The following is a 23,812-nucleotide window of genomic DNA, read 5'->3' on the forward strand; positions in this document are numbered from 1 at the left end:
AATGCCAGACCGTACCATTTACTTGATTGGATACAATCGGATACAGGGACAAATTATTACACGATACAAAGCAACAATTAAGCAGGAATGTCTTACGCTTTAGCCTATTATGTAACTGTCCCGTCCAGGTAATACGTCATTTTTACTTCAACCAGCAGAGAGCGGCAGAGCCACATAGTATGTAGGCAACCGGAATGCCCATTATTAGTCTTATGATCAGTCCGGCTACACACAGCCTACAGAACAGTTGTACGATTGGATGACTTTGCATGGGTAACCGAAAACTAGCTAGCCTAATAGGCAGCATAATGGTTAGCATAGGTAGTAGCATAGCGCAGTTTCTCAGGGCCCCGGAAGGTACGAGCAAGACGCCCCCCCCCCCACCTAACTAAAAAAACATTTATAAAGCATTTTTTCTATGCGGCAGAGAGAAAAAAAATGGCAGTTTTAGAGCTAATCTCCTGCAATTCTACACATTTTGCCATGAGGTTGTGAGAAAAAAATCAGTTTAAAGCTAATTTCCTGTCATAAAAAAAAAATGGTTTATGACATTCCCTTGAGAAAAAATTGCAGTTTTATAGCTAAATCTCCTGCTATTCCACACATTTTGCCATGAGGTTGTGAGAGAAAAAATCGGTTTAAAGTTAATTTCCTGTCATTAATTTTTTTTTGTTTATGACATTCCCTTGCGGTGGCTGCAGGGATGTGTGCTATGTCAGTGAGCTTAGTGACTGCAGTTTGAAATTGTCAAAAGACTGGGGAAAAACCTAGGGGTGAATCCTAAATCTAATTGGCCTGATCTACATCCTAATCTTATTAATCTAGGCTTGGAAGAAAGGGACATTTGTATAAAATAGTTTCAACCAAACCTGCGTTATCTGACGAAGATGCTTTCACCTATCCAACCTAGATTGGTCTGCCACTCTACATCGCCCCCTATAGCCAAAATAACACACTACACGAGAGTATACTTCGTAAATATGTGTATCAAATGGCATACATTGTATCAAATAGTTATTGAATGGATACATTTTCAGGTACACTGTATCTTTAAGAGTGTTACAGCGATTTGAGTGCATTTGGCTGGGTGTGGAGGGTAATGAGAAGGACGATGTGGTGGCTAAGAGTTCTGTGAGGAGAGAGGGGGTAGATATTCAGGTCCACCTGGTATGCAGGGAACTCAAGTCATTGAGCTGGGCAAAAGGGCTCGATCTTTGGCAAAGGGAGTGGGATGCAAGTAGTCAAAGGAGGCAATTGTATTGCATGCACCGGTCAATAAAGGAAGAAGTGGGGAGAATGTGATGTAGCAGTGAGGACGTTGTGTGGAATAGACTAGGGTTTGGCCACACAGGTTTGAATGCCACGTTCTGGATGGTAGGGAGACATGAAACAAGTCTGTGTGATGAGTGTTTATCAGAGGAAAAGGTGGAGCATGTGTTGACAGTTTGTGAACTGTGTGATAGGGAGAGATTATGTGAAAGGGTTAGGGATTTGGGTGGTGTAGTGAGGGGAGGGAAGTGTTGTCTAGGGCTCTATTTCACTTCCTTAGAGGAACAGAAATAATGAAGAGAATTTAATGTAGGTATGCTGTGATTGGCCTCACACTCCAGTACAGTAGGTGGTGGTGTATGCGATCCACCAGCCCAATCCCAAAGAAGAAGAGTGCGTTCGGCCATTTCCGTCACTCCAGCCAGCGATGTCACTCAAGAGAAATCGTGGACTGAGAAATTACGCCAAACATGTCACTCACAACTGTTTAGGGTAGGTGTAAACACACTTTGCATGTTCGAAGTATTTTTTTAATTTTTTATTTAACTAGGAAAGTCAGTTAAGAACTAAATCGTATTTACAATGACGGCCTAGGAACAGTGGGTTAACTGACTTGTTCAGCTATAGAACAACACATTTTTATCTTGTCAGTTAGGGGATTCGATCAAAGCAACCTTCATGTTACTGGCCCACGCTCTAACCACTAGGCTACCTGCCGCCCCAGTATGCCTAAATAATGAGAAATTGTTAATGTACCAACATTATAGTATAAGAATGTCACATGCACCGAAGATAACGAGCTTGCAAGTTATATTTAGACTCAAGCTAATAATGGTAACGTTAGCTAGCTAGCAGGCTAACGTTAGCAGGTTATTCTCCAAAACAATGCAGATATCTAGCTAACATGCATTGCTAGCTAGTGTTGCATAGCTAGCTAAGAATATTCCATAAATTGCACGTTTTATTTGCAAGAAGGTAAGTAGTTGGGTAACGAAGCGTATTTAAGTTTACCTAGTAACAACAGGCAACTCTTTTAGCCAGCATGTATGCACAGCAGCGCACCACCACAGTCGCGCAGCGTGTTTGTTGTTGAGGAAACTGAAGCAGCAACAGTTGTTAGCTAGTTAAGCTAAACACTTACTATAATCTTGAAAACGAGAACTTGGTATACATTTTTACCTCGTTTGTCAGTCTGCTTGTTATTTATGGCTGGCAGACTTTAACCTTTGTGTTAAATCTCTTATCAATGGACTAACTAGCTGTCCACTTCAAGTAGCACTTGACTTGTGACATGCTAGCTCTATTTTCATATACCTCCTTCACATACCGCTATTTATTTAATGAAGTGCTAATCTGATATTTCTACAAGCGTCCTTGTTTGTAGCAGGTGTCAATACTGAGTACACAGGAACGCTTTGTTTGCGGGTGGACCAGTTGAAGAGCTGTGGCACTCATTTAAATGTAATGTATTTTCCAGCTACTGACAATTCATAAGTCTCACTTAAGCAGAGCCTTTGGGATTTAGCAAGATATTGGTGCTGGAGGCTCTCTGATGTTCAGCCATGGACGAAGAGGACAGCCAGGATGAGCTGATCAACCGGAATGCTACCCACGGAAAAGGGAAAAGGCCAGCATTGTGGGCAATCTCAGGTATGGGCTCGTTTCCCCACATTTTATGAATAGCCTAATGAGTGAATCTTAGTACTATTGGAAAGAATATGAGAGATAACTTTGTAAGGCTGTACATCCACTTTTCTTTATCAACATCCAGATGAAGACTCAGATGATGGTGGGGAGGAATCTGAGGAGGTAGCTTCTGACAGTGGTGAGGAAGAACACCTCGATGGAGAAGAAGATGAGGAGGATGATAGTGATGGTGAGAGGTTATGGAGATGTAGGCCACTGTATTCATAGGAAAGAATCGGTAATGGTTCATGATACAATTTTAGTATCTTTTTATAAACCTACCACTTGAGTTTCATAACCTCTGATCATACAACATACTTGTTTCTCAGATGATGAAGAGGAGGATGCTGCGAAGGAGGTGGAGGGTGCAGTGGGGGGAGTGTCTGCTGACTTGGCAGGCCTGAGCTCAGACGAGGACACAGAGAAATGTCCCATCTGCCTCAATTCTTTCCACAGCCAGCCTGTGGCCACACCAGAGAGCTGCAAACACTACTTCTGCCTCGACTGCATCCTTGAGTGGTCCAAGGTAGGTGGGTGACATTAGAGGGGGCAAGAAGGTGGGTCAAGGGGTCAAAGCCTTTTACCCACTTCAGTCTTCGTACAGACTCAAAATTATGATATTGTTGTAAGAACTAGAAGACATTAACCTGTCAAATTGATGATCATCACTGAAACTATGGACAAGAGTCACCACACCTCAGCTTTCACTTTCAAACCTATAAACTGAGGTTTTGTTAAGTCAGACAATCATGATATGTTAGTGTGTCCAAATGTTGTGCTTCCAAGTGTGTTTTTGTTCTTCCCTCAGAATGCAAACTCCTGTCCTGTGGATAGAATTGTCTTCAATAACATCTACCTGAGAAAATGTTATGGTGGGAAAGTGCAGAAAATGGTGAGTTAAAAAAGTTCAGACTTTCTGTAGTTAAATATAAGTCTTATATTTGCCTTTGATCATGATTTCATGTTGGGGTGGGGATGTCTTTGAGCTACTACAGATGGCATGTGCATTTCTCATGAAGGGTATTTGATTTATTTTGTGGCAAAGAACATTATGGTCCAAATATGGATCCTGCATGGGAGCTGCAGACAGTCACTTTCCTCTCATTGCTCTATGTGCGTGTGGTGATGGTTGAGTGCAGATCACAGTGCAGAAGCCAGTGAAGGAGGGCCAGGAGGAGGTGATAGACCTGGAGCTGGAACAGACCAGCTGTGAGGTGTGTGGGGGGAGCGACCGTGAAGACCGACTGCTTCTCTGTGACGGCTGTGATGCAGGGTGAGACACAAGCTACACACACCACCTGATCTTTCTTGGATTTTTCATGATGAATTCCTGATTGTATGACATCGGCAAATCAGAATACATCCATCTGGTCATTAAAATGAACCCTTTTGCCTTTTTCCCCTGTTTATTTTATGATGATCTGATCATGTCCATGTTAATCCCTAACCCATCATGTCTGTGCTCCATGGAAGGTACCACATGGAGTGCCTGACCCCCCCGCTAGACGCTGTCCCTGTGGAGGAATGGTTCTGCCCAGAGTGTCAAGCCAACAACCGCCATTCAAGTAATCAGTACTATTGAGTCATTACGTCTTCCTCTGAGGAAAAAAAGTTGACAATACTCTTTGTATAAAGCCTGAGAACAGGTATTGTGCAGTACAGGTCAGTCCTTTTACCAAGATCCCAGAGCTCATCAATGTTCCTGCTCCTCAGGGGGTTCAGAGGAGCAGAGCGACGTGGAGAGTCTGAGCAGCGCCCGTCCCACAACCAGTCGCTCCCGCCCCCGCACAACGGGCCCCACCCGGGCCATCGCCCGCACCCAGCAAAGCGAGAGGGTCCGCGCCAGTGTCAATCGCCACCGCATCACCCAGGCACGCACTGCACAGGTTTGGCATGAGGCGTGTTGCTTCCAACTGGCTTCTTTGTTCTCCCTCACTCCGCTACTCACCACTAGTGTCAGCATCCCGTACTCTGTAGTACTGATATGCAGTATTGATATGAACGCTGTAAGCAAAGATTGTTTATTGAGCAGCATGATAATGTACATACAGAATGAAAAATGATGTTTTCCCTCATGGGTTGAAACGTGTATGGTGGTATTTCTATGTAGTATTGTATTACATAACATTTGATGAATGACGACTGTTATTTTGTCTCGTTTGAATGCGCTACTTGCACCAAATAACATTTGACATGCAGGAATAGAATAGAGAGTCCGAGAGAGAGGTGGCTCTTCATAGTGGCGCTGCAGGCTGCCTCTCATCAGACTGCTGTGAAGTTCATGTCAAGTAAAGCCTGTCTATAGACAAAATAGACAACCGAGAATCAGTAGAGTGATGCAGTGTACCTCTGGTCTCAGATTGCCCCCAGTTTTCTGATGCCACAGTCCACCTGGCTGGATGACACTATCAACGCAGTAGTGGCAGGACTCAACACTGCCGTGTACATACGGGACCTCACACCCCGTGCTCCATCCAGCCGACGACGCAGGACAGGTGAACACACGCACTCTCACACACACGCACTCTCACACACACGCACTCTCACACACACGCACTCTCACACACACGCACTCTCACACACGCACTCACACACGCACTCTCACACACACGCACTCTCACACACACGCACTCTCACACACACGCACTCTCACACACACGCACTCTCACACACACGCACTCTCACACACACGCACTCTCACACACACGCACTCTCACACACACGCACTCTCACACACACGCACTCTCACACACACGCACTCTCACACACACGCACTCTCACACACACGCACTCTCACACACACGCACTCTCACACACACGCACTCTCACACACACGCACTCTCACACACACGCACTCTCACACACACGCACTCTCACACACACGCACTCTCACACGCACTCTCACACGCACGCACACACACACACACACACACACACACACACACACACACACACACACACACACACACACACACACACACACACAGCCTATCTGGGTTGTTAAAATAGATGCATTTGCTCTGTGCCCACAGTGAAGCGCAGGAAAGGCAGTAGTAAGAGGTCATCGGGTGAGAAGGGCAAAGCTGCAGGCACTGGGGGGAAGAGGAGGAAACGGAGAGTGAGGAGGTCCAAGTCCAGAAGGAAAATGGTGAGACTACATTTTTAACACGTATAGCAGGAAAAGTATAGTACCTAAAACAGATTGATAGGAGTGCTCATGTTCAATCTGGCTGTGTGTATTTGCGTGTGTGTTTCTAGGTGGTGAAGAAGGAGCCTACGTCTCGTGGTCGTATAGCCCATAACCTGGGGATAGGGAAGCCCAAATGGGGCTCATCCCTTCCCTCTGTGTACCGGCCTACAGAAACCACTCTGGGCAGTATGAGAGCTGACATAGGAGCTGCTTCGCTCTCTGTCTATGGAGACCCCTTTGACTTGGACCCCTTCACTGACAGGTCTGTCTCAGGCACAACTCACAACCATAAGATAACATAGTACTTTATTCAACCAGGAAGTGGAAATCCCCAGCTAATGTCAGAACAACACTGAACATATATACAACAATCATTTTTAACAAAACCATGAATTAAAAAAGAAAAAGAAACTCGGAAAATAACAAGCAATTGTGGATTGCACTCCAACCCTGTTCTGAATGTTGATTGGTTGTTGATCCCACCCCAGGAATGAAGAGGAGGAAGAGCATGCCTCGGCCATGACATCACTGCTGGAGGCTAAGAGGCATGGCTTATCTCGCTCTGCCCTCCGCTCGCACCAGCCTGTGGCCCGACCAATCACTGCTGGCCTCTCCAGGTACCCCTTCTCATCTCCTCCCACGTTATGTTGTCACATTATGTTGTTACGTCCTTCAATATGGTACATGTGTGACCTGTGGTTGCCATGGTGTTGTAGGCGGGGCCCAAGCCTGCCCCAGGTGGCGGCGTTGGCCCCAGTGCCTGACCTTCTGGGCAGCATCCTATCAGGACAGAGCATGCTGCTGATGGACAGCTCAGACGTGGTCATCAACAGAGACGGATCCCTCAAGGCTACCAAACCAGGTGGGCTGCTAGGGTTTCTTCCTTCAGTTCCAATCCCTTGTCCTTTCTCTTTTTTTCTGCTCTTTTTTTTGTTTTCCGTATCTAATACCTGGCTATTCAAGAACTAGTGAACATCTTATTTAGGGCTGACCTCATTTAGTTGACTGGTCGATTTTTTTGGTCGATAGGCTGTTGGTCGACCAAGATTTCTTTAGTCGAGCAGTCGCACTCTGATTTGTGCCTGTCTCAATGGACTAATCCATTGCGGAGGCCACGTGGATGGTATAGTCCATCACTCTAAGACATGACACTGAAATTCAATATGGTTATATTATGTAAAAAGAATGGTGCAACGCTAATAAATGTAATATTATTTTATGGATATGGTCGCTGTCCACAGTACTGAAACATCTTCAGCGTGCCGTAGAACTGGCGCCTATCCCTATGTTGCTCTGTGCATAACACAAAATGAACCAGCATATTGGGATTGAGAACAATGCGGGGGAGGCAGCAGCAGCAGAGACGTGGAAACAGTCCTTGTCTTAAACCCTATTCAGACAGGATTAGTTTACTGGGGCTGGTCGGGTAATGTAATTATGTGCACAAGCACAACGTCATTTTAGTCCTGTCTGAATCTGCCATGTCAGTAATTTGTATATGGCAGGAGAGTAACAATTCCAGCCAGAATAATCTACATCTAGTTTGACAGGTGTTGCTCACGGTTTGAGCAAGAAAACAATAACTGATTCGATAAATTGAACGAAGTGCTGCGCATAGCGTGTGTGTGTGTGTGTGTGTGTGTGTATATATATATATATATATATAAGGGCCTACATGCATCAACTTTCACAGTGATTGCTTTTGTTCATATGTTTTGTGCATATGAATAGCATATTGCCAAATGCACCAGTAAAAAATATTACACCTATTCAATGTAACCTTTGCTGTTAATAGATCTCAAATAACCCTTGCTGTTAATAGATCTCAAAGCAGCATACAACTGACCTAAACGTGACCTAAAAGTTCACTTTCGCATCCATAGCCTTAAAATGCATCTCAAGTGCAAGTGCACTGTTTAGCTCACGTCTGAAGGCTGTGGGGCATTTAGGACGTCTACTGCAGATCGCTAAAATATCCTACGATCACACTTCCTCAATTAAAATATTATGGCAACACTGTACCAAAGATGGTTTGGTATGGTTTAGGAACTTAGGAGCCAAGCTGGAGTTATCAGTGTAACCTGTTATCGTCTCGACTTGTTGAAATATCTTCACGTCTAGAAAAACACCTCCAGGCTTCCGTCATAACTGTCATTTTATTGGAAAAAATAATTACATGGGGCAGTTTAGAAAGAACAAATCCCATCCGAATCGTCCTCTGGAATAATGGATATTCTGGGGTAATAATTACATAACCAATGTTCTCTATTAATACTAGTCCCATTGCGAATAGGGTTTAGCCTGATTGTCTAAGCAAATTGAGGAGAGGGCAAACCAACTTAATTAGGTCTATAATCAATAATCTAACAGTTAAATGTGCCTGGCTTTATAAATCATCCATATATACACTACATGACCAAAGGTATGTTGACACCTGCTCATTCCAAAATCATGGGCATTAATATGGAGTTGGTCCCCCTTTGCTGCTGTAACAGCCTCCACTCTTCTGGGAGGTCTTTCCACTAGATGTTGGAACATTGCTCTGTGCAGACCACTCAAGTTCTTCCACACCGATCTCACAAACCCTTTCTGTATGAGCCTTACTTTGTGCACGGTAACATTGTCATGCTGAAACAGAAAAAGGGCCTTCCCCAAAAGTTCCAACAAAGTTGTAAGTATAGAATTGTTGAGTATGTCATTGTAGCGTTAAGATTTCCCTTCACTGGAACTAAGGGGCCTAACCCGAACCATGAAAAACAGCCCCAGACCATTATTCCTTCTCTACCAAACTTTACAGTTATGACTATGCATTGGGGCAGGTAGCGTTCTCTTAGCATCCGCCAAACCCAGATTAGTCCGTTGGACTGCCAGATGGTGAAGCATTCATCACTCCAAAGAACGCGTTTCCACTGCTCCAGATCTTAGGCTGGTGTGCGGCTGATCAGCCATGGAAACCCATTTCATGAACCTCCCGACGAACAGTTCTTGTGATGACGTTGCTTCCAGAGGCATTTTGGAACTCTGTAGTGAGTGTTGCAACCGAGGACAGACTATTTTTAGTTGCTTCAGCACTCGTGGTCCCGTTCTGCGAGATTGTGTGGCCTACCACTTCGTTGCTGAGTTGTTGTTGTTTTTTTGTGGGTGGATCAACTTTAATATTGCGGATAGATTGTTGCTTCCATCAATGTAATTGTCTGCATCATTTCCAATCCCCCATATATTTTTTTGTATGTATACAGTTGAAGACGGAAGTTTACATACACCTTAGCCAACTACATTTAAACTCAGATTCACAATTCCTGACATTTAATCCATTAAGAATTCCCTGTCTTAGGTCAGTTAGGATCACCGCTTTATTTAAAAAATGTGAAATGTCAGAATAATAGAAGAGTGATTTATTTCAGCTTTTATTTCTTTCATCACATTCCCAGTGGGTCAGAAGTTTACATACACTCAATTAGTATTTGGTAGCATTGCCTTTAAATTGTTTAACTTGGGTCAAATGTTTCGGGTAGCCTTCCACAAGCCTCCCACAATAAGTTTTGGCCCATTCCTCCTGACAGAGCTGGTGTAACTGAGTCAGGCTTGTAGGCCTCCTTGCTCACACACGCTTTTTCAGTTCTGCCCACAAGTTTTCTATAGGATTGAGGTCAGGGCTTTGTGATGGCCACTCTAATACCTTGACTTTGTTGTCCTTAAACCATTTTGCTACAACTTTGGAAGTATGCTTGAGGTCATTGTCCATTTGGAAGACCCATTTGCGACCAAGCTTTAACTTCCTGTTGTCATGAGATGTTGCTTCAATATATCCACATCATTTTTCTGCCTCATGATGCCATCTATTTTGTGAAGTGCACAAGTCCCACCTGCAGCAAAGCACCCCCACAACATGATGCTGCCACCCTGATGCTTCACGGTTGGGATGGTGTTCTTTGGCTTGCAAGCCTCACCTTTTTTCCTCCTAACATAACAATGGTCATTATGGCCAAACAGTTATATTTTTGTTTCATCAGACCAGAGGACATTTCTCCAAAAAGTATGATCTTTGTCCCCATGTGCAGTTGCAAACCGTAGTCAGTTTTTTTTATGGTGGATTTGGAGCAGTGGCTTCTGCCTTGCTGAGCGGCCTTTCAGGTTATGTCGATATATATGACTTGTTTTAATGTGGATATAGATACTTTTGTACCTGTTTCCTCCAGCATCTTCACAACGTCCTTTGCTGCTGTTCTGGGATTGATTTGCACTTTTCGCACCAAAATACGTTCATCTCTAGGAAACAGAACGCGTCTCCTTCCTGAGCAGTATGACGGCTGCGTGGTCCCGTGGTGTTTAAACTTGCATACTATTGTTTGTACAGATGAACCTGGTACCTTCAGGCATTTGGAAATTGCTCCCAAGGATGAACTAGACTTGTGGAGTTCTACAAAATAAATTCTGATGTCTTGGCTGATTTCTTTTGATTTTCACATGATGTCAAGCAAAGAGGCACTGAGTTTGAAGGTAGGCCTTGAAATACATCCACAGGTACACCTTCAATTGATTCAAATGTTGTCAATTAGCCTATCAGAAGCTTCTAAAGCCATGACATCATTTTCTGGAATTTTCCAAGCGGTTTAACTTAAAGGCACAGTCAACTTAGTGTATGTGAACTTCTGACCCACTGGAATTGTGATTAAGTGAAATAATCTGTCTGTAAACAATTGTTGGAAAAATTACTTGTCATGCACAAAGTAGATGTCCTAACCGACTTGCCAAAACTATAGTTTGTTAACAAGAAATTTGTGGAGTGATTAAAACTCATTTTTGAACGACTCCAACCTAAGCGTATGTAAACTTCCGACTTCAACTGTAGGTAACAGAACTTTTCAGTTAGAAACTAAAATGCTTTTTCGCTGCAGTAGGGAGGAGATGGAGACAACGTGCGCCAGTCACACAGGCACACTGTCACTTTTTTTTTTAACCACGTGACCATTGGGCTCTTTCTTGAGTAATTTGTGTGTCTTAATTATTTAATCAAACAGTGTGCTTAAAGCATCAGACAAGCTCAGTGCATACATAGTTGGTTTTATTCAAACACATGGGGGGGTCTGTCTATATATGGAAAAATAAGTTTAAACATTTCGACAGGACAAAACTCGTCGACAAATATTTTTTTATAGTTGGGGACAGCCCTAGTTTTATTGCTTGTCTATCATTCATTTTGAAGTCTGTTTGATTCTGTGTTAAACAGCAGAATAAGGGTTAGTAAATGGATGTCTTGTGTTTGTATTGTAGTGGGTGTGTCATCTTCGTCCAGGCTGGGCAGCAGTAGGAGCAGCAGCTCTGGTGAATCAGTAGCCCAGAACCACTCAGGGATGTCCCCTAATCCAGAAGCAGTCAGCTCCCTCTCTCTCCCCACTAACGGAGACCTGGTGGTGGGACCCTCCTGTAGCCCCCTGAACAGGCCCTCCCTCAGCTCCCCAGGGCCCTGCTCGTCCCCTCTCACCCCCTCATCCCCTTGCCCGGCCAGCCACAGCCAGACTTCCCCGCCTCCCAGACCCAGCCCTAGTCTTGGACAGAGCCACTGGGGGGCCACTGGTGTACAACTTCCCCATAGGACCCAGAGAGAAGCCACCTCTACCTCCACTCCTACCCCAGACTCTCGGTCAAGAGGGAGGGAGACCGTGCCACCACAGCCCCAGGCTAAGAAGGCTGCACCTAAACCAGTATGGGAAGCACCAGTATCGGTGCTTCCCAGGATACCAAAGATAAAACGGGAGAGTGGTGGGCTAACGAATGGCATTGTCAGTAGGGGGGGTAGTAGTAGCCGTGCTAATAGTAATGGCTTCCCTGAGGCCTGTGTGAACAGCCTGGGTGGGAACAGGGGTAGGCAGCCAAGGGTGGATCAGCAGCAGCAGGGCAGGACAGAGGGTCAGAGACAGAGACCAGAGCAAGCAGGCTCTTCGTCTGCCTTCTCCAGCTCCTTTTCCTCTTCCTCTGATTCCCCAGCCAACCCGGCATTGGCATCCACAGTGTGCTTCCGGATCAATGCCAGTGGGAATGCGTGGCACGCCCGACAGCTTAACAACGCCTCAGCAATGTTTGCCACCGGCAACAGTCAAGAACCACTGTCCACGGAAGAAGAGGCGGCGAAGAGGAGAAGAGAGGAGCGCAGCAGCAAAATGAGGCCCCTGGCCACCTCACACACACAGGTCAAAGAGGAGGAGGGGGATATATACGACCCCTTCCACCCAACAGGCTCAGACTCCAACGCCTCAGAAAGTGAAGGAGAGAGCCATGCTGGGGGGAAACCATCCATGGCGCACAAGGAATGTACCATCTACCAGGTGAAAGCTGAGGCACTGGAAAATAGGGTGTCACTGGAGAGGGATGAGGGCTCAGGAGAAGTTCTGGATGTGAAGAGCGAGGCAGACACGGCAAAGCCTGGTCACGGCCCACACAACGCACCCAGGTCTGGGATGACTGGCACCAGCACACCCCTGTCCCAGAGCCATGTCCCTGGGAAGAAGGAGAGGAAAGAACAAGGGGGCAAGAATCGAGAGCCCCAGAGCCAGAAGACTGATCATTTCTCATCCAGCTCAGCTTCCAGCCACCACAGCAACAAGATGGTGAAGACCGAGATCAAGTCAGAGCCCCAGGACAGCCCCCCCAAGTCCTTGTCCATGTCTAAATCAAACTCCAGGCCCTCAGGCCATGGGAGGAAAACATCCAAAGGTGGGGAGTCTTCCACGGAACGGGGGTCCACCTCAAACAGCCCGGAGGCAGGCAGGAGAAGAGGAGACAAGGCCCCGGAGCAGCAAGGGAGGAAGAGGGGAGACAAGGAGGGTAGGAGAGGAGAAGAGGGGGGTGAGAGAAGGTCCAGGTGTTCAGAATCGAGGGAGAGTAGACTGCTTTGTTCTCCATCAGACAGCTCCACTTCTGAGACTTCTGAGAGGTCTCGCAAGAAGAAGAGACGGTCATGCTCGCTCTCCAAAGACAGGAGGCGCTCCAGGTACTAATGTAATTCTGTGATAATGTAAATTCTGCAGTGATTTTGTGGGCTTTTAATAATAATATAATAAATTATGAAATGTATTCTAGTATATACTGTTATTATAATAACTCTTATTATTTTGATTTAGGTCGAGGTCAGGGTCCGGCTCCAGCAGCAGAGAGCGGTCCCAGAGTAGGAAGCAGAAGATGGGGAGCAGGGAGAGGAACGACAGCAGAGGAAGTGAGAGAGAGAAGGGTCGGCCATCAAATGCCAAGAAGCGAGGTCACTCGCAGTCTCGCTCGCGGTCCAGGTCTAGGGAGAGGAGGAAAGACCACTCACGATCACAACCATCATCCTCTGGGTCAAAAAACAGGTTTGAGGTGCGGTCAAAAGACAAAAAGAGGCCGAGGTCCAGGTCGCGGTCCAGAGAGAGGAGAAAAGAAGAGGGGTCGTCACAGGGCACACACAGACCAGGGTCTTTCTCAACCACCTCCTCCAAAGAGCTAGAAGAACAGAAAGAGAAGATAAAAGAGAAAATGCTTACTCTGAAAGAGGAGAGAGAGGCTGAAGAAGACAGAAAAGAGCGAGAGATCAAACAAGAGATGCCTTCTTCTTCAGGACTCAAACCTCACTCTGTCCTCTCTGTCTGCCAGGTGAAAAAGGAGAGTGACGGCAATGAATTTAGAACAGAGAAGCACGCCTCTCTCTCAGCAAAACTGCTCAAGGAGTCGAAGCTGCTCAAAGAAATCAAAAAAGACATACTGCCTGCCTTTGATTTGTTTGAAGAATCACTGGATAGTAAACCAATCAAGGAAGAAAAAGCTCTATCAATGTTCATGGAGTTCAAGGACTTGCAAGAGCACAAGGAGATCAAAAAGGAAAAACCTCCCCCCCTCATAAATGAGGCGTGCGCCCTCCCCACCTCAGACATAACCGAACAAAAAGACCTGGTATTAAAGGAAACCAAGACTGAGCACATCTGGCCTGAGCTGCCTCAACAACTGACCTCCATCATCACTGTTCCCCCCACAGGCCAACCCAGCCCCAGCTTCTCAACACTCCGCACCAACCCTGTCCCTGCTCCTTCTCAGGCTGCAGTGACTACAGCCGGCCAGCAGGTGGCCCCATCCCTGCCTCTAGTACCAAAGGCCCTCACAGAGACCCCTCCATCTGTCCAAACCATCCCAGTGAAGGAAGAGGTAGAGGAGCATTCCGACTATGAACTTGATGACATGGACGTGGACATGATGCTGGACAGTCTGGACAATGTGAAGTGTGAGAAAGCAGAGCCAGAAGGAGAGAAATGGGAGGCTCGGGTTAAAGAGGCGAAGGAGGGCGAAGGGGAGGACGAAGAGGTGAAGACAGTCACGCCAGGTGTTAAAGCCAAACCCTCGGTGAAGAGAGTCACCTGGAACCTACAGGAACCAGATGGACCACAGCCAGAGAAGACTGGCAGTAGTGAGTATTATTGTACATTTTCAAATATTCTACCTTTTCTATTATTGTTGTTGCATTGTTGAGAGGTGAACCTCCATGTAAGCATGTCATTGTACTGTGTACACCAAGTGTTCCTGTGCATATGACAAAGAAACGTAATTAATTTGGTATACAATTTTAGCCTACCACAATCTGTATTGACCCAATCAGAGCCCTTTAATGTTTTTCTAGTCAGCTGTTTGACTCCGGTTCAGAAACTACCTCTAATTCACATAACACAGAGAGGGTCATAGGGTGTGTTTTTTCTCTGTCTCAGAGCTGGCCCTCTACAAACTGAAGCTCAAACAGGAGGGAGCTCGCAGACCTGCCTCCTCCGCCCAGGCTTCCAATCAGGTATGGCTCAGCCACCTCGTCACCTACACACCTCTTCCTTACTTCTCAGAAACATAGATGCATTCGTGCCTACTCACCTAGATAACTATTTTGTGCTTCAGGCCTCTACTGCTGTATGCTGCCTTTCTTTCCTGCTAATATGTGCACTGAACAAAAATATAAACGCAACATGTAAAGTGTTGGTTTCATGAGCTGAACTAAAAATCCCAGAAATGTCATACTCACAAAAAGCTTATTCCTCTCAAATGTTGTGCACAAATTTGTTTACATCCCTGTTAGTGAGCATTTATCTTTTGCCAAGATAATCCATCCAAGGTGTGGCATATCAAGAAGCTGATTAAACAGCATGATCATTACACAGGTGCACCTTGTGCTGGGGACAATAAAAGGCCACTTTAAATGTGCTATTTGGTCACACAGTTTTGCCACAGATGTCTCGAATTCTGATTGGCTGGGCCTGGCTGCCAAGTGGGTGGGCCCATGGCTGCACCCCAGCTCAGTCATGTGAAATCTATAGATTAGGCCCTAATGTATTTATTTGAATTGACTGATTTCCTTATTTGAACTGTAACTCAGTAAACTCTTTGAAATTGTTGCACGTTGCGTTTATATTTTTGTTCAGTGTAGATATATGATCAATGTTTTCCCTCTTTTTTTTGTTGACACTGAGCAAATTTCAGGTCTGCTGAGTTCAAATTCTGTGCAACTTCCAGCGCGCGTTTACTGTGAACACTGAGGCTGTACCCGCTTTAAGTTTGTTTTTATACTGGTCAAGTAGGCTGCTGTGGCTATTTGATGATAATGTATGTCTACCAGAGTGGCCTCCCATCAAAAACAATGGACAAAATGCATCCTATTTTAACATGGAAATAGCTGTTCTATCATTCAGCCTACAGTAGCAGCCAATGTGTGGTGTTCAATGTAGGCCTACATTCCATGAGACTTCAGAAAAAAACATGCATGGCTGGACACTAACCTGTTTATCCACTTGTCCTTCAGACAAGGATGTGACTGAAAATGTTGTTGTTTGATGCAGAAAACAACTTTACAAAATAAAATGTATTATTTCCATACCATTATTACAGAGAATCAGACACATTTTGCTACCCTCTGCCTATTGGCTACTTTGCTGTCTCAAAATACAACACTGCCCCTTTAAGACCAAAAAAAGCTCTTTACTTAACTCGCTTTTCAAAGAAGTCTAGAAATGTACATGTTTTGTGTTCTTGTAGTCAGCAATATATACAGTGCCTTGCGAAAGTATTCGGCCCCCTTGAACTTTGCGACCTTTTGCCACATTTCAGGCTTCAAACACAAAGATATAAAACTGTATTTTTTTGTGAAGAATCAACAACAAGTGGGACACAATCATGAAGTGGAACGACATTTATTGGATATTTCAAACATTTTTAACAAATCAAAAACTGAAAAATTAGGCGTGCAAAATTATTCAGCCCCTTTACTTTCAGTGCAGCAAACTCTCTCCAGAAGTTCAGTGAGGATCTCTGAATGATCCAATGTTGACCTAAATGACTAATGATGATAAATACAATCCACCTGTGTGTAATCAAGTCTCCGTATAAATGCACCTGCACTGTGATAGTCTCAGAGGTCCGTTAAAAGCGCAGAGAGCATCATGAAGAACAAGGAACACACCAGGCAGGTCCGAGATACTGTTGTGAAGAAGTTTAAAGCCGGATTTGGATACAAAAAGATTTCCCAAGCTTTAAACATCCCAAGGAGCACTGTGCAAGCGATAATATTGAAATGGAAGGAGTATCAGACCACTGCAAATCTACCAAGACCTGGCCGTCCCTCTAAACTTTCAGCTCATACAAGGAGAAGACTGATCAGAGATGCAGCCAAGAGGCCCATGATCACTCTGGATGAACTGCAGAGATCTACAGCTGAGGTGGGAGACTGTCCATAGGACAACAATCAGTCGTATATTGCACAAATCTGGCCTTTATGGAAGAGTGGCAAGAAGAAAGCCATTTCTTAAAGATATCCATAAAAAGTGTTGTTTAAAGTTTGCCACAAGCCACCTGGGAGACACACCAAACATGTGGAAGAAGGTGCTCTGGTCAGATGAAACCAAAATTGAACTTTTTGGCAACAATGCAAAACGTTATGTTTGGCGTAAAAGCAACACAGCTCATCACCCTGAACACAACATCCCCACTGTCAAACATGGTGGTGGCAGCATCATGGTTTGGGCCTGCTTTTCTTCAGCAGGGACAGGGAAGATGGTTAAAATTGATGGGAAGATGGATGGAGCCAAATACAGGACCATTCTGGAAGAAAACCTGATGGAGTCTGCAAAATACCTGAGACTGGGACGGAGATTTGTCTTCCAACAAGACAATGATCCAAAACATAAAGCAAAATCTACAATGGAATGGTTCAAGAATAAACATATCCAGGTGTTAGAATGGCCTAGTCAAAGTCCAGACCTGAATCCAATCGAGAATCTGTGGAAAGAACTGAAAACTGCTGTTCACAAATGCTCTCCATCCAACCTCACTGAGCTCGAGCTGTTTTGCAAGGAGGAATGGGAAAACATTTCAGTCTCTCGATGTGCAAAACTGATAGAGACATACCCCAAGCGACTTACAGCTGTAATCGCAGCAAAAAGGTGGCGCTACAAAGTATTAACTTAAGGGGGCTGAATAATTTTGCACGCCCAATTTTTCAGTTTTTGATTTGTTAAAAAAGTTTGAAATATCCAATAAATGTCGTTCCACTACATGATTGTGTCCCACTTGTTGTTGATTCTTCACAAAAAAATACAGTTTTATATCTTTATGTTTGAAGCCTGAAATGTGGCAAAAGGTCGCAAAGTTCAAGGGGGCCGAATACTTTCGCAAGGCACTGTAACTGGGCTAATAACTCACTAACTGACAAAGGATATGAACAAAATGTGCACACGTGGCTACATGCAGCTCTCACTTTGATCTCAAAACGAACGCATCTACTCAAGACTACAGCTGTAAAAACAGTCCAGTACAATGTAAATGGCACAGCTCAATATGTGGCAATGGCCTAGTTGCATATAGGCCTACTGCAGCTCTGATTGGTAATGCCGCCGCACTGGTCTGTGTAGACTGTAGAGAAGAGGCTGCGCAATATAAACCTACTCCGAAAGCGTTCTGCGAACAGCAACATCTCTTACATAGATCGTTTTGTTTCGATATGTTGCATGGAAAGTGGCTAATATTACGTTGAGTTGATCACAATTTCAACAGTAAAGGGAAACTCTATAAAGTTGACTGAAGTTCAATATCGTGCTTCTCTCCGTGTGTGTTAGTCTGGGGGAGCTGCATAACAGTCTCGGGTCTAGTTTAGAGGGAATTTGGTTATGATAATCAGTATGGAATTCACTATGAAATGGCACCTAGTCACAGCATCATACTGCCGGCTGGTCATATCAATAATATTAAGTAGGACGTACTGTTGATCTTTACAGATATCTGTGATTTAGTGCTCCAAAACATTCAGCACAAAATGTTTCTGTAATTAACATGCATCTCTCCTGACAGGCCACAGGGTGGCAGTCTGTCTTTTCTTTTACTCGGGGGGCGGTTGTTGTGGCTGTCAGCGTAAAGCCATTGCCGATCACATGGGTCTTTTGAGAGCTCATGTGACTGAAACTGAAACTGATAAAGCAGCGTTTCACAGTGAAATGAAAGTAGAAGCCTTACTTGGGAAATAGAAACTTTAGAACGGAGGAATGTTACACGTCAGAGGCTTTTATGTGCTGGGATTAACAGCACAATAACATATTTCCTGCTAGGTCTCGATGAGACAATAGATGTTTGAGATTTATGCCAATGTTTATTTTATTATCAAATCAAATGTTATTTGTCACATACACATGGTTAGCAGATGTTAATGCGAGTCTAGCGAAATGCTTGTAGTTTAGTTAGGTAATATTGCTGTTGTGACTTAAGAACATGAAATACAATAGTTAAAATAAAAATGTTATTATTGTACTGTAATTTACCAACACCTAAAATCTTTGTAATTCTTATGTGAACATTTAACTTGCGCACACATCTCAAATTGGGATTCACCCATAGTCAGTTAACCTTCCCACCCATAGGAGGCCGCCTTGGGTGCTACATCACTCACTGACCCCAAGGTTCAGAGCACCAAGAGGGCCAGTGTGTCTCTAGTGCTCCCCAGTGCGCTTTCCAGCTCCAACAGCCTACCACAAGTAGGGCTCTCCAAACCTGTGCAGGGGGAACCCAATGAAGCCCTAGGAGAGGATGATGCTTCCAGAAACGATCATGTGAGTCTGAGAGAAAGACCATGATGGTCTTCAAATGTATCAATGCACACTTGGGTGATATCTATGTGTATACAGTGCATTCAGAAAGTATTCACACCCATTTACCTTTTCCACATTTTGTTATGTTACAGCCTTATTCTAAAATGTATTGAAATGTCCATTGTTTTTTGCTTTGTCATTATGGGGTATTGTGTGTAGATTGATGAAGAAAAAAAACCATTTAATCAATTTTAGAATAAGGCTGTAACGTAACAGAATTTGTAAAAAGTCAAGGGGTCTGAATACTTTCTGAATGCACTATATATATGTCCTTATATACTTCTTTACAACAAATGACCAGTCCCCTTCATAGTGTAGTAGTGTATGTTGACTAATCACCGGTGTCTATCCTTAGTACATAAAGAAGCTTCACATGCAGGAGAGAGCCATAAAGGAGGTGAAACTGGCAATCAAACCCTTCTACCAGAAGAAAGACATCACGAAGGACGAGTACAAGGAAATCGTACGCAAGGCTGTCCAGAAGGTAGACCTGATAATTGGATCAAATTGTGTCATGTGGTATGCAATTCCGAATTAAAATACATTTTTACGGGAACTGGAGAACATGCACATAATAATGAAACCAAAGATGTTTATCATGGGAGTAAATCTTTAGATCAGGTGTCTTTCATTGGTTGATGTAGGGGCTTGTCTCAACCTGTGCAATATGAGAGTTTAGATTTACAAGAATAAACTGAGTCTTCCACTAATTCTTGCAGTACATGATGAAAGACAGCCTGTGGCTGTGTTTCAAACTCATAAAAGACACACCGTCATCCACTTACCCTCGCCTTATGCCCTTGGGAAGATTGGAACGTAAGCCCCTCAGCCCTCGTTTTTGATCGAGTTTGTGAGTGTACAATAATGTTCACTCCGGGGCCTGAAACACCCCATAATTCAGTTTGCGATGATTGTACATCCGCTAAGTCAGCCAAAACTTAAAACCTCAATGTCAATATGGAGAAGTCAACATACAAGTGTAAGTAAAAACGGATGTAAAAAGGTTATAAATTGTGCTACTAATGCACATGACGGCACAAACACGTCTAGTAAAAATAATTATGTTTTTGTTTTGGAAATTGTAGAAATAAAACATTTTTCTTGAGCAGTTCCAGCTAGGCAGGCTAACATTAGTTAGCTAATTCATTTGCTAGCTATCATACAGTAGGCATATATTAATAATTCTATAGTTAATATAAGTAAACATGCAATCATAATTGACTGTAGTGCATATAAAGCACCCACAAGCTACCCCGGTGGCTGAAAACACAATCATCAAGGGATGAACAAGTGATGAATTTCCGGGCAAGGGTGGTCCTTTTAAAAATCATTCCTTCCTCCCTCGCCCCTTGTTCTGCAAGTGTAAACACGTCAGATGTCATGATACGTCATCAGAAGTGTCCACTTAATTTGAGGGCTGAGAGGATAGGGTGTGTCTTTTAAGTGTTTGGAATGCAGCCCTTGTTTCACAGTGGATTAAAAATAAAATCATTGAACTGTTTGTAAATTGCTTCTCTAACTTGTATATCATTTGTTTTCCCATTGTGATTCCAGGTCTGCCACAGTAAGAGTGGAGAGATCAACCCAGTGAAAGTGGCCAACCTGGTCAAAGCCTATGTGGACAAATACAAACATGACAGGAAACACAGGAAAGGAGAGGAGGAGGCAGAAACTGATAGAACAAATGATCCAGAGACCCCATGAAATCATCCACAAGCACTCAGCCATATTCAGCCATTTTCACTAATTTAATCATTTCTGTTATCTTATGTCACAGGATTTTAGGGGACTCAAGCAAGGACTTAGAGAAAGAGTGGCTCCAAATTTGATTTGTCTTTCATAGTTTTTAGGTGCGATAAAGTTATGTTCTGTCCATGGTAATTCACAGTTTCACAAAATCATGGTAGAGGCGTTTCGTTGAAAGAAGATGTGCAAGTAACTTTTACTGCACCCAATGTTGTCTGGCACTTTGATTACCACTGACTGCCAAACATCTGTTTTGAATTGAATTTGTTTCCAGGTTCACCCGGGGCCAGACCATGTAGATGTACTTTGTTGGTCTACTCTGTATGAGGCTAACACAGAGATTCTGTCTTAAAGAGACAGCTCTCAGTCAGATCGCCTTTCAGTCAAGAGAGGCTAAGGGATAATGTGAAGCAGCTATTTCTACTGGCAAAATGTCTGAATAGAAGCAGTGGTGGCTTTTATTTTTTATCTCTTGGGCAGTAGAGGGGTATTTTTAAAAGAACACCACAATGCAGAAAAATACCAGTAGGCAATTTTTTGGGGAAAAGGAGAAACAATTATTTTAGATTTGGTGTAAATATTGATTTTGAATGATCATTATGTACGCCCTTCCAGTTGTTAGCTGCCTACCGGGAATTCACAGATGTATATTGTTCATGGTTCTGGATGAAGTTTATTGTTTTCGTGAATGTCTCTGTGCTATGGAACTGTGGATCCGATGGAGTGCTGGTTGACCATACAGTATGTGGCTCTGCACATAGTGGCTGTCCTCTTCAGTGGTGCTCAGATTGTCAACGCTCCTCTGGTCTCTATTGGCAGAATACTAACTTGAGATGAGGGCACACATCTCAGACTTCCTCAAAAAATCTCCCATTGATAATCAATGCATGTTTGTTGAGAAAGTTTGAGTTGTGAATTTTCTTAAGTTTGGACTCAGCCCAAAGTGTCTACTGGTTTTAATCCTACCTTTTCATCAGGTGTTGATTAAGACAGGAAACCAGGTGAGGTGACTGCAATCATCAGCTTTAATTGATCAATTGACCAGTCATTTGCCAATGATTAGTGAAAACCAGCAGACACTGGAGTTTATATACGTTTTGTGAATACTGCACCTTCACCTGTTTTCTCTTAGTTTAACGTTTCGTCTAGAATCAATTGGCTAGTTCTGTTGTATATTTGTAGCAGGCTAACAAGTCATAAGACAGCATATCATGCCTGTCTTGCAACCTAATCAATGTTTTTCCCATTTCTTCACACATTCACACTTGGTTATGAACTCAACTAGTTGCTCACATTTCTTCTGAAAGACTAATTCCAAAAGCTTATTTTCCAGTTTGAATAATGTGCAATAACCCTTATTCTTGACACTGGTCAGCCAGAGTTTGTTCTTTGTCACAAACAAACTAGATTTGTTTTAGTCCTTGCAAATATTGCCATACTTGTAGTTGCGAACTTGGAAATTGTTAATCAAGTAATAGTGCATAATCCTAGTCAAGGCCAGGATGTTTTTGGTAACGACCTGACAAACACTCTTAACAAGGGGCCAAAGGATTTCCTAGTCAGGTGTCATAGGTGGGAGAAACCCCTGGCCCTAGTCATACGGTATTCAATTCATGCCATCCGTAATCACTGTTTCTCATTGGTTGGAAGTGGTTCACTTCCTTCCTGCTAATGAATACTTACAACTGTACCTGAAAACGGTTGGCCTTCTCTACTTATTTTCAAAGACTCCTCTAGATCTCTTCTAAAAGTTTATTTGTAGAAAAGTGCGTTAAAGAATATCACCCTATCTTTTCAATTTTGGCGTTGGCATGTTCCCATTCTGTGTGTGTAGTAGAATGGATGTGTGTGGACCTGCCTTGGACTGGGCACCTGTCTTGTCCTACACCTATATTCACATTTCAAATCAATCCCTAGATTATATCTGCTTGGCACTTCTGTAGACCTAAAAGGATTGGATTGGTGTATCAGAGGGCCAGATGGAATTGCTACCAAATTGTGTATACTGTACCTGCAGTATCTGATCCTTTCAGATCTACTTGAAGTGTCTAGGGGTTGATTGGAATTGAGCTTACGTACTTTGTTTTTGAGAGGAGTGGGGAAAGGAGGTGCTTGAGTTAAATGTATTTGGTTTTTTCTCCTTCATTACTTGATCTCCTAGGGCAAGTGCTTCAGAGGGAACACAAAATGATCAAATAAAATAAAATACATTTTTGTCCCAATTTACTTTTTTTGTGGTGTTCATGTTTTACTAACATGCCAAATTTAAGGGTGGGCTGAAGATATATTTTGTCACTGAATGAGCAACATTTTGGAAAAGGAACCCACTAACATAATACCATAATATTTAACAGGATATTACTAATCTTTACAGAAGTAGTTAATCTCAAACTGTGATGAAATGATTATATAAGGCTGGGGGTTATATTAATTTAAGTTAAAGTCCCGTCAAATGTTAAAGCTAGAATCCTCAGTTGCTACATTCATTTTTGGACTTAAATTTATATGTACCCATTGATTCTTGAATATAACTTAAATGCCTCATGAGCTTAGTTCAACTGTTGTACCCCATCAGAACCCAATATAAGCAAACACTGTATAGCCTCATGGTTAAAACTATAATTTTGATATGGTCAGTCCAACTGTACATTCTAGCTTTAAAGCAGCCATTACACTTCTCCATAGGAATTAATTTTAAAACCTGAATTGACTGGAATTTTCACCTACTCTGCTGTAGGTTTCTCTGAGTAATGGTTTGCTCTGAGCCAGTGGAGAGGGTTCTCGCCCC

At 43.6% G+C, this 23,812-nt stretch overlaps 1 protein-coding gene across 3 annotated transcripts; it reads left to right on the top strand.

Moving 5' to 3' along the window:
* Positions 1 to 1,637: 1,637 nt before the first annotated feature.
* LOC109889482 (PHD and RING finger domain-containing protein 1) lies at positions 1,638 to 23,250 on the top strand. 3 transcript variants are annotated; one of them, XM_020480931.2, is made up of 19 exons: positions 1,638 to 1,761; positions 2,747 to 2,919; positions 3,041 to 3,145; positions 3,285 to 3,481; positions 3,764 to 3,847; positions 4,095 to 4,228; positions 4,429 to 4,520; positions 4,669 to 4,841; positions 5,315 to 5,450; positions 5,988 to 6,103; positions 6,214 to 6,407; positions 6,634 to 6,762; positions 6,862 to 7,007; positions 11,420 to 13,136; positions 13,267 to 14,576; positions 14,872 to 14,948; positions 19,051 to 19,239; positions 19,634 to 19,762; positions 20,833 to 23,250. In XM_020480931.2, the coding sequence occupies exons 2-19, from the start codon at positions 2,832 to 2,834 to the stop codon at positions 20,980 to 20,982; spliced, it is 5,166 nt and encodes a 1,721-aa protein (XP_020336520.1). In that variant the 5' UTR covers positions 1,638 to 1,761; positions 2,747 to 2,831; the 3' UTR covers positions 20,983 to 23,250. The 3 variants fall into 3 exon arrangements, with proteins under 3 accessions (XP_020336520.1, XP_020336521.1, XP_031678772.1); XM_020480932.2 differs by having other exon boundaries at positions 4,669 to 4,826; positions 20,833 to 23,242; XM_031822912.1 differs by lacking the exon at positions 1,638 to 1,761 and having other exon boundaries at positions 1,823 to 2,919; positions 20,833 to 23,242.
* The last annotated feature ends 562 nt before the right edge of the window (positions 23,251 to 23,812 follow it).

The sequence above is a fragment of the Oncorhynchus kisutch genome, linkage group LG4 (genome assembly GCF_002021735.2).
Source record: "Oncorhynchus kisutch isolate 150728-3 linkage group LG4, Okis_V2, whole genome shotgun sequence".
NCBI lineage: Eukaryota > Metazoa > Chordata > Actinopteri > Salmoniformes > Salmonidae > Oncorhynchus > Oncorhynchus kisutch.

Excerpts from the sequence above, each read along its gene's own strand:
- LOC109889482 (XM_020480931.2), top strand. The coding sequence starts at position 2,832 with ATGGACGAAGAGGACAGCCAGGATGAGCTGATCAACCGGAATGCTACC. Across the intron at positions 4,521-4,668 it reads AGCCAACAACCGCCATTCAA|GGGGTTCAGAGGAGCAGAGC; the intron begins GTAATCAGTACT and ends CCTGCTCCTCAG. Across the intron at positions 6,104-6,213 it reads CCAAGTCCAGAAGGAAAATG|GTGGTGAAGAAGGAGCCTAC; the intron begins GTGAGACTACAT and ends GTGTGTTTCTAG.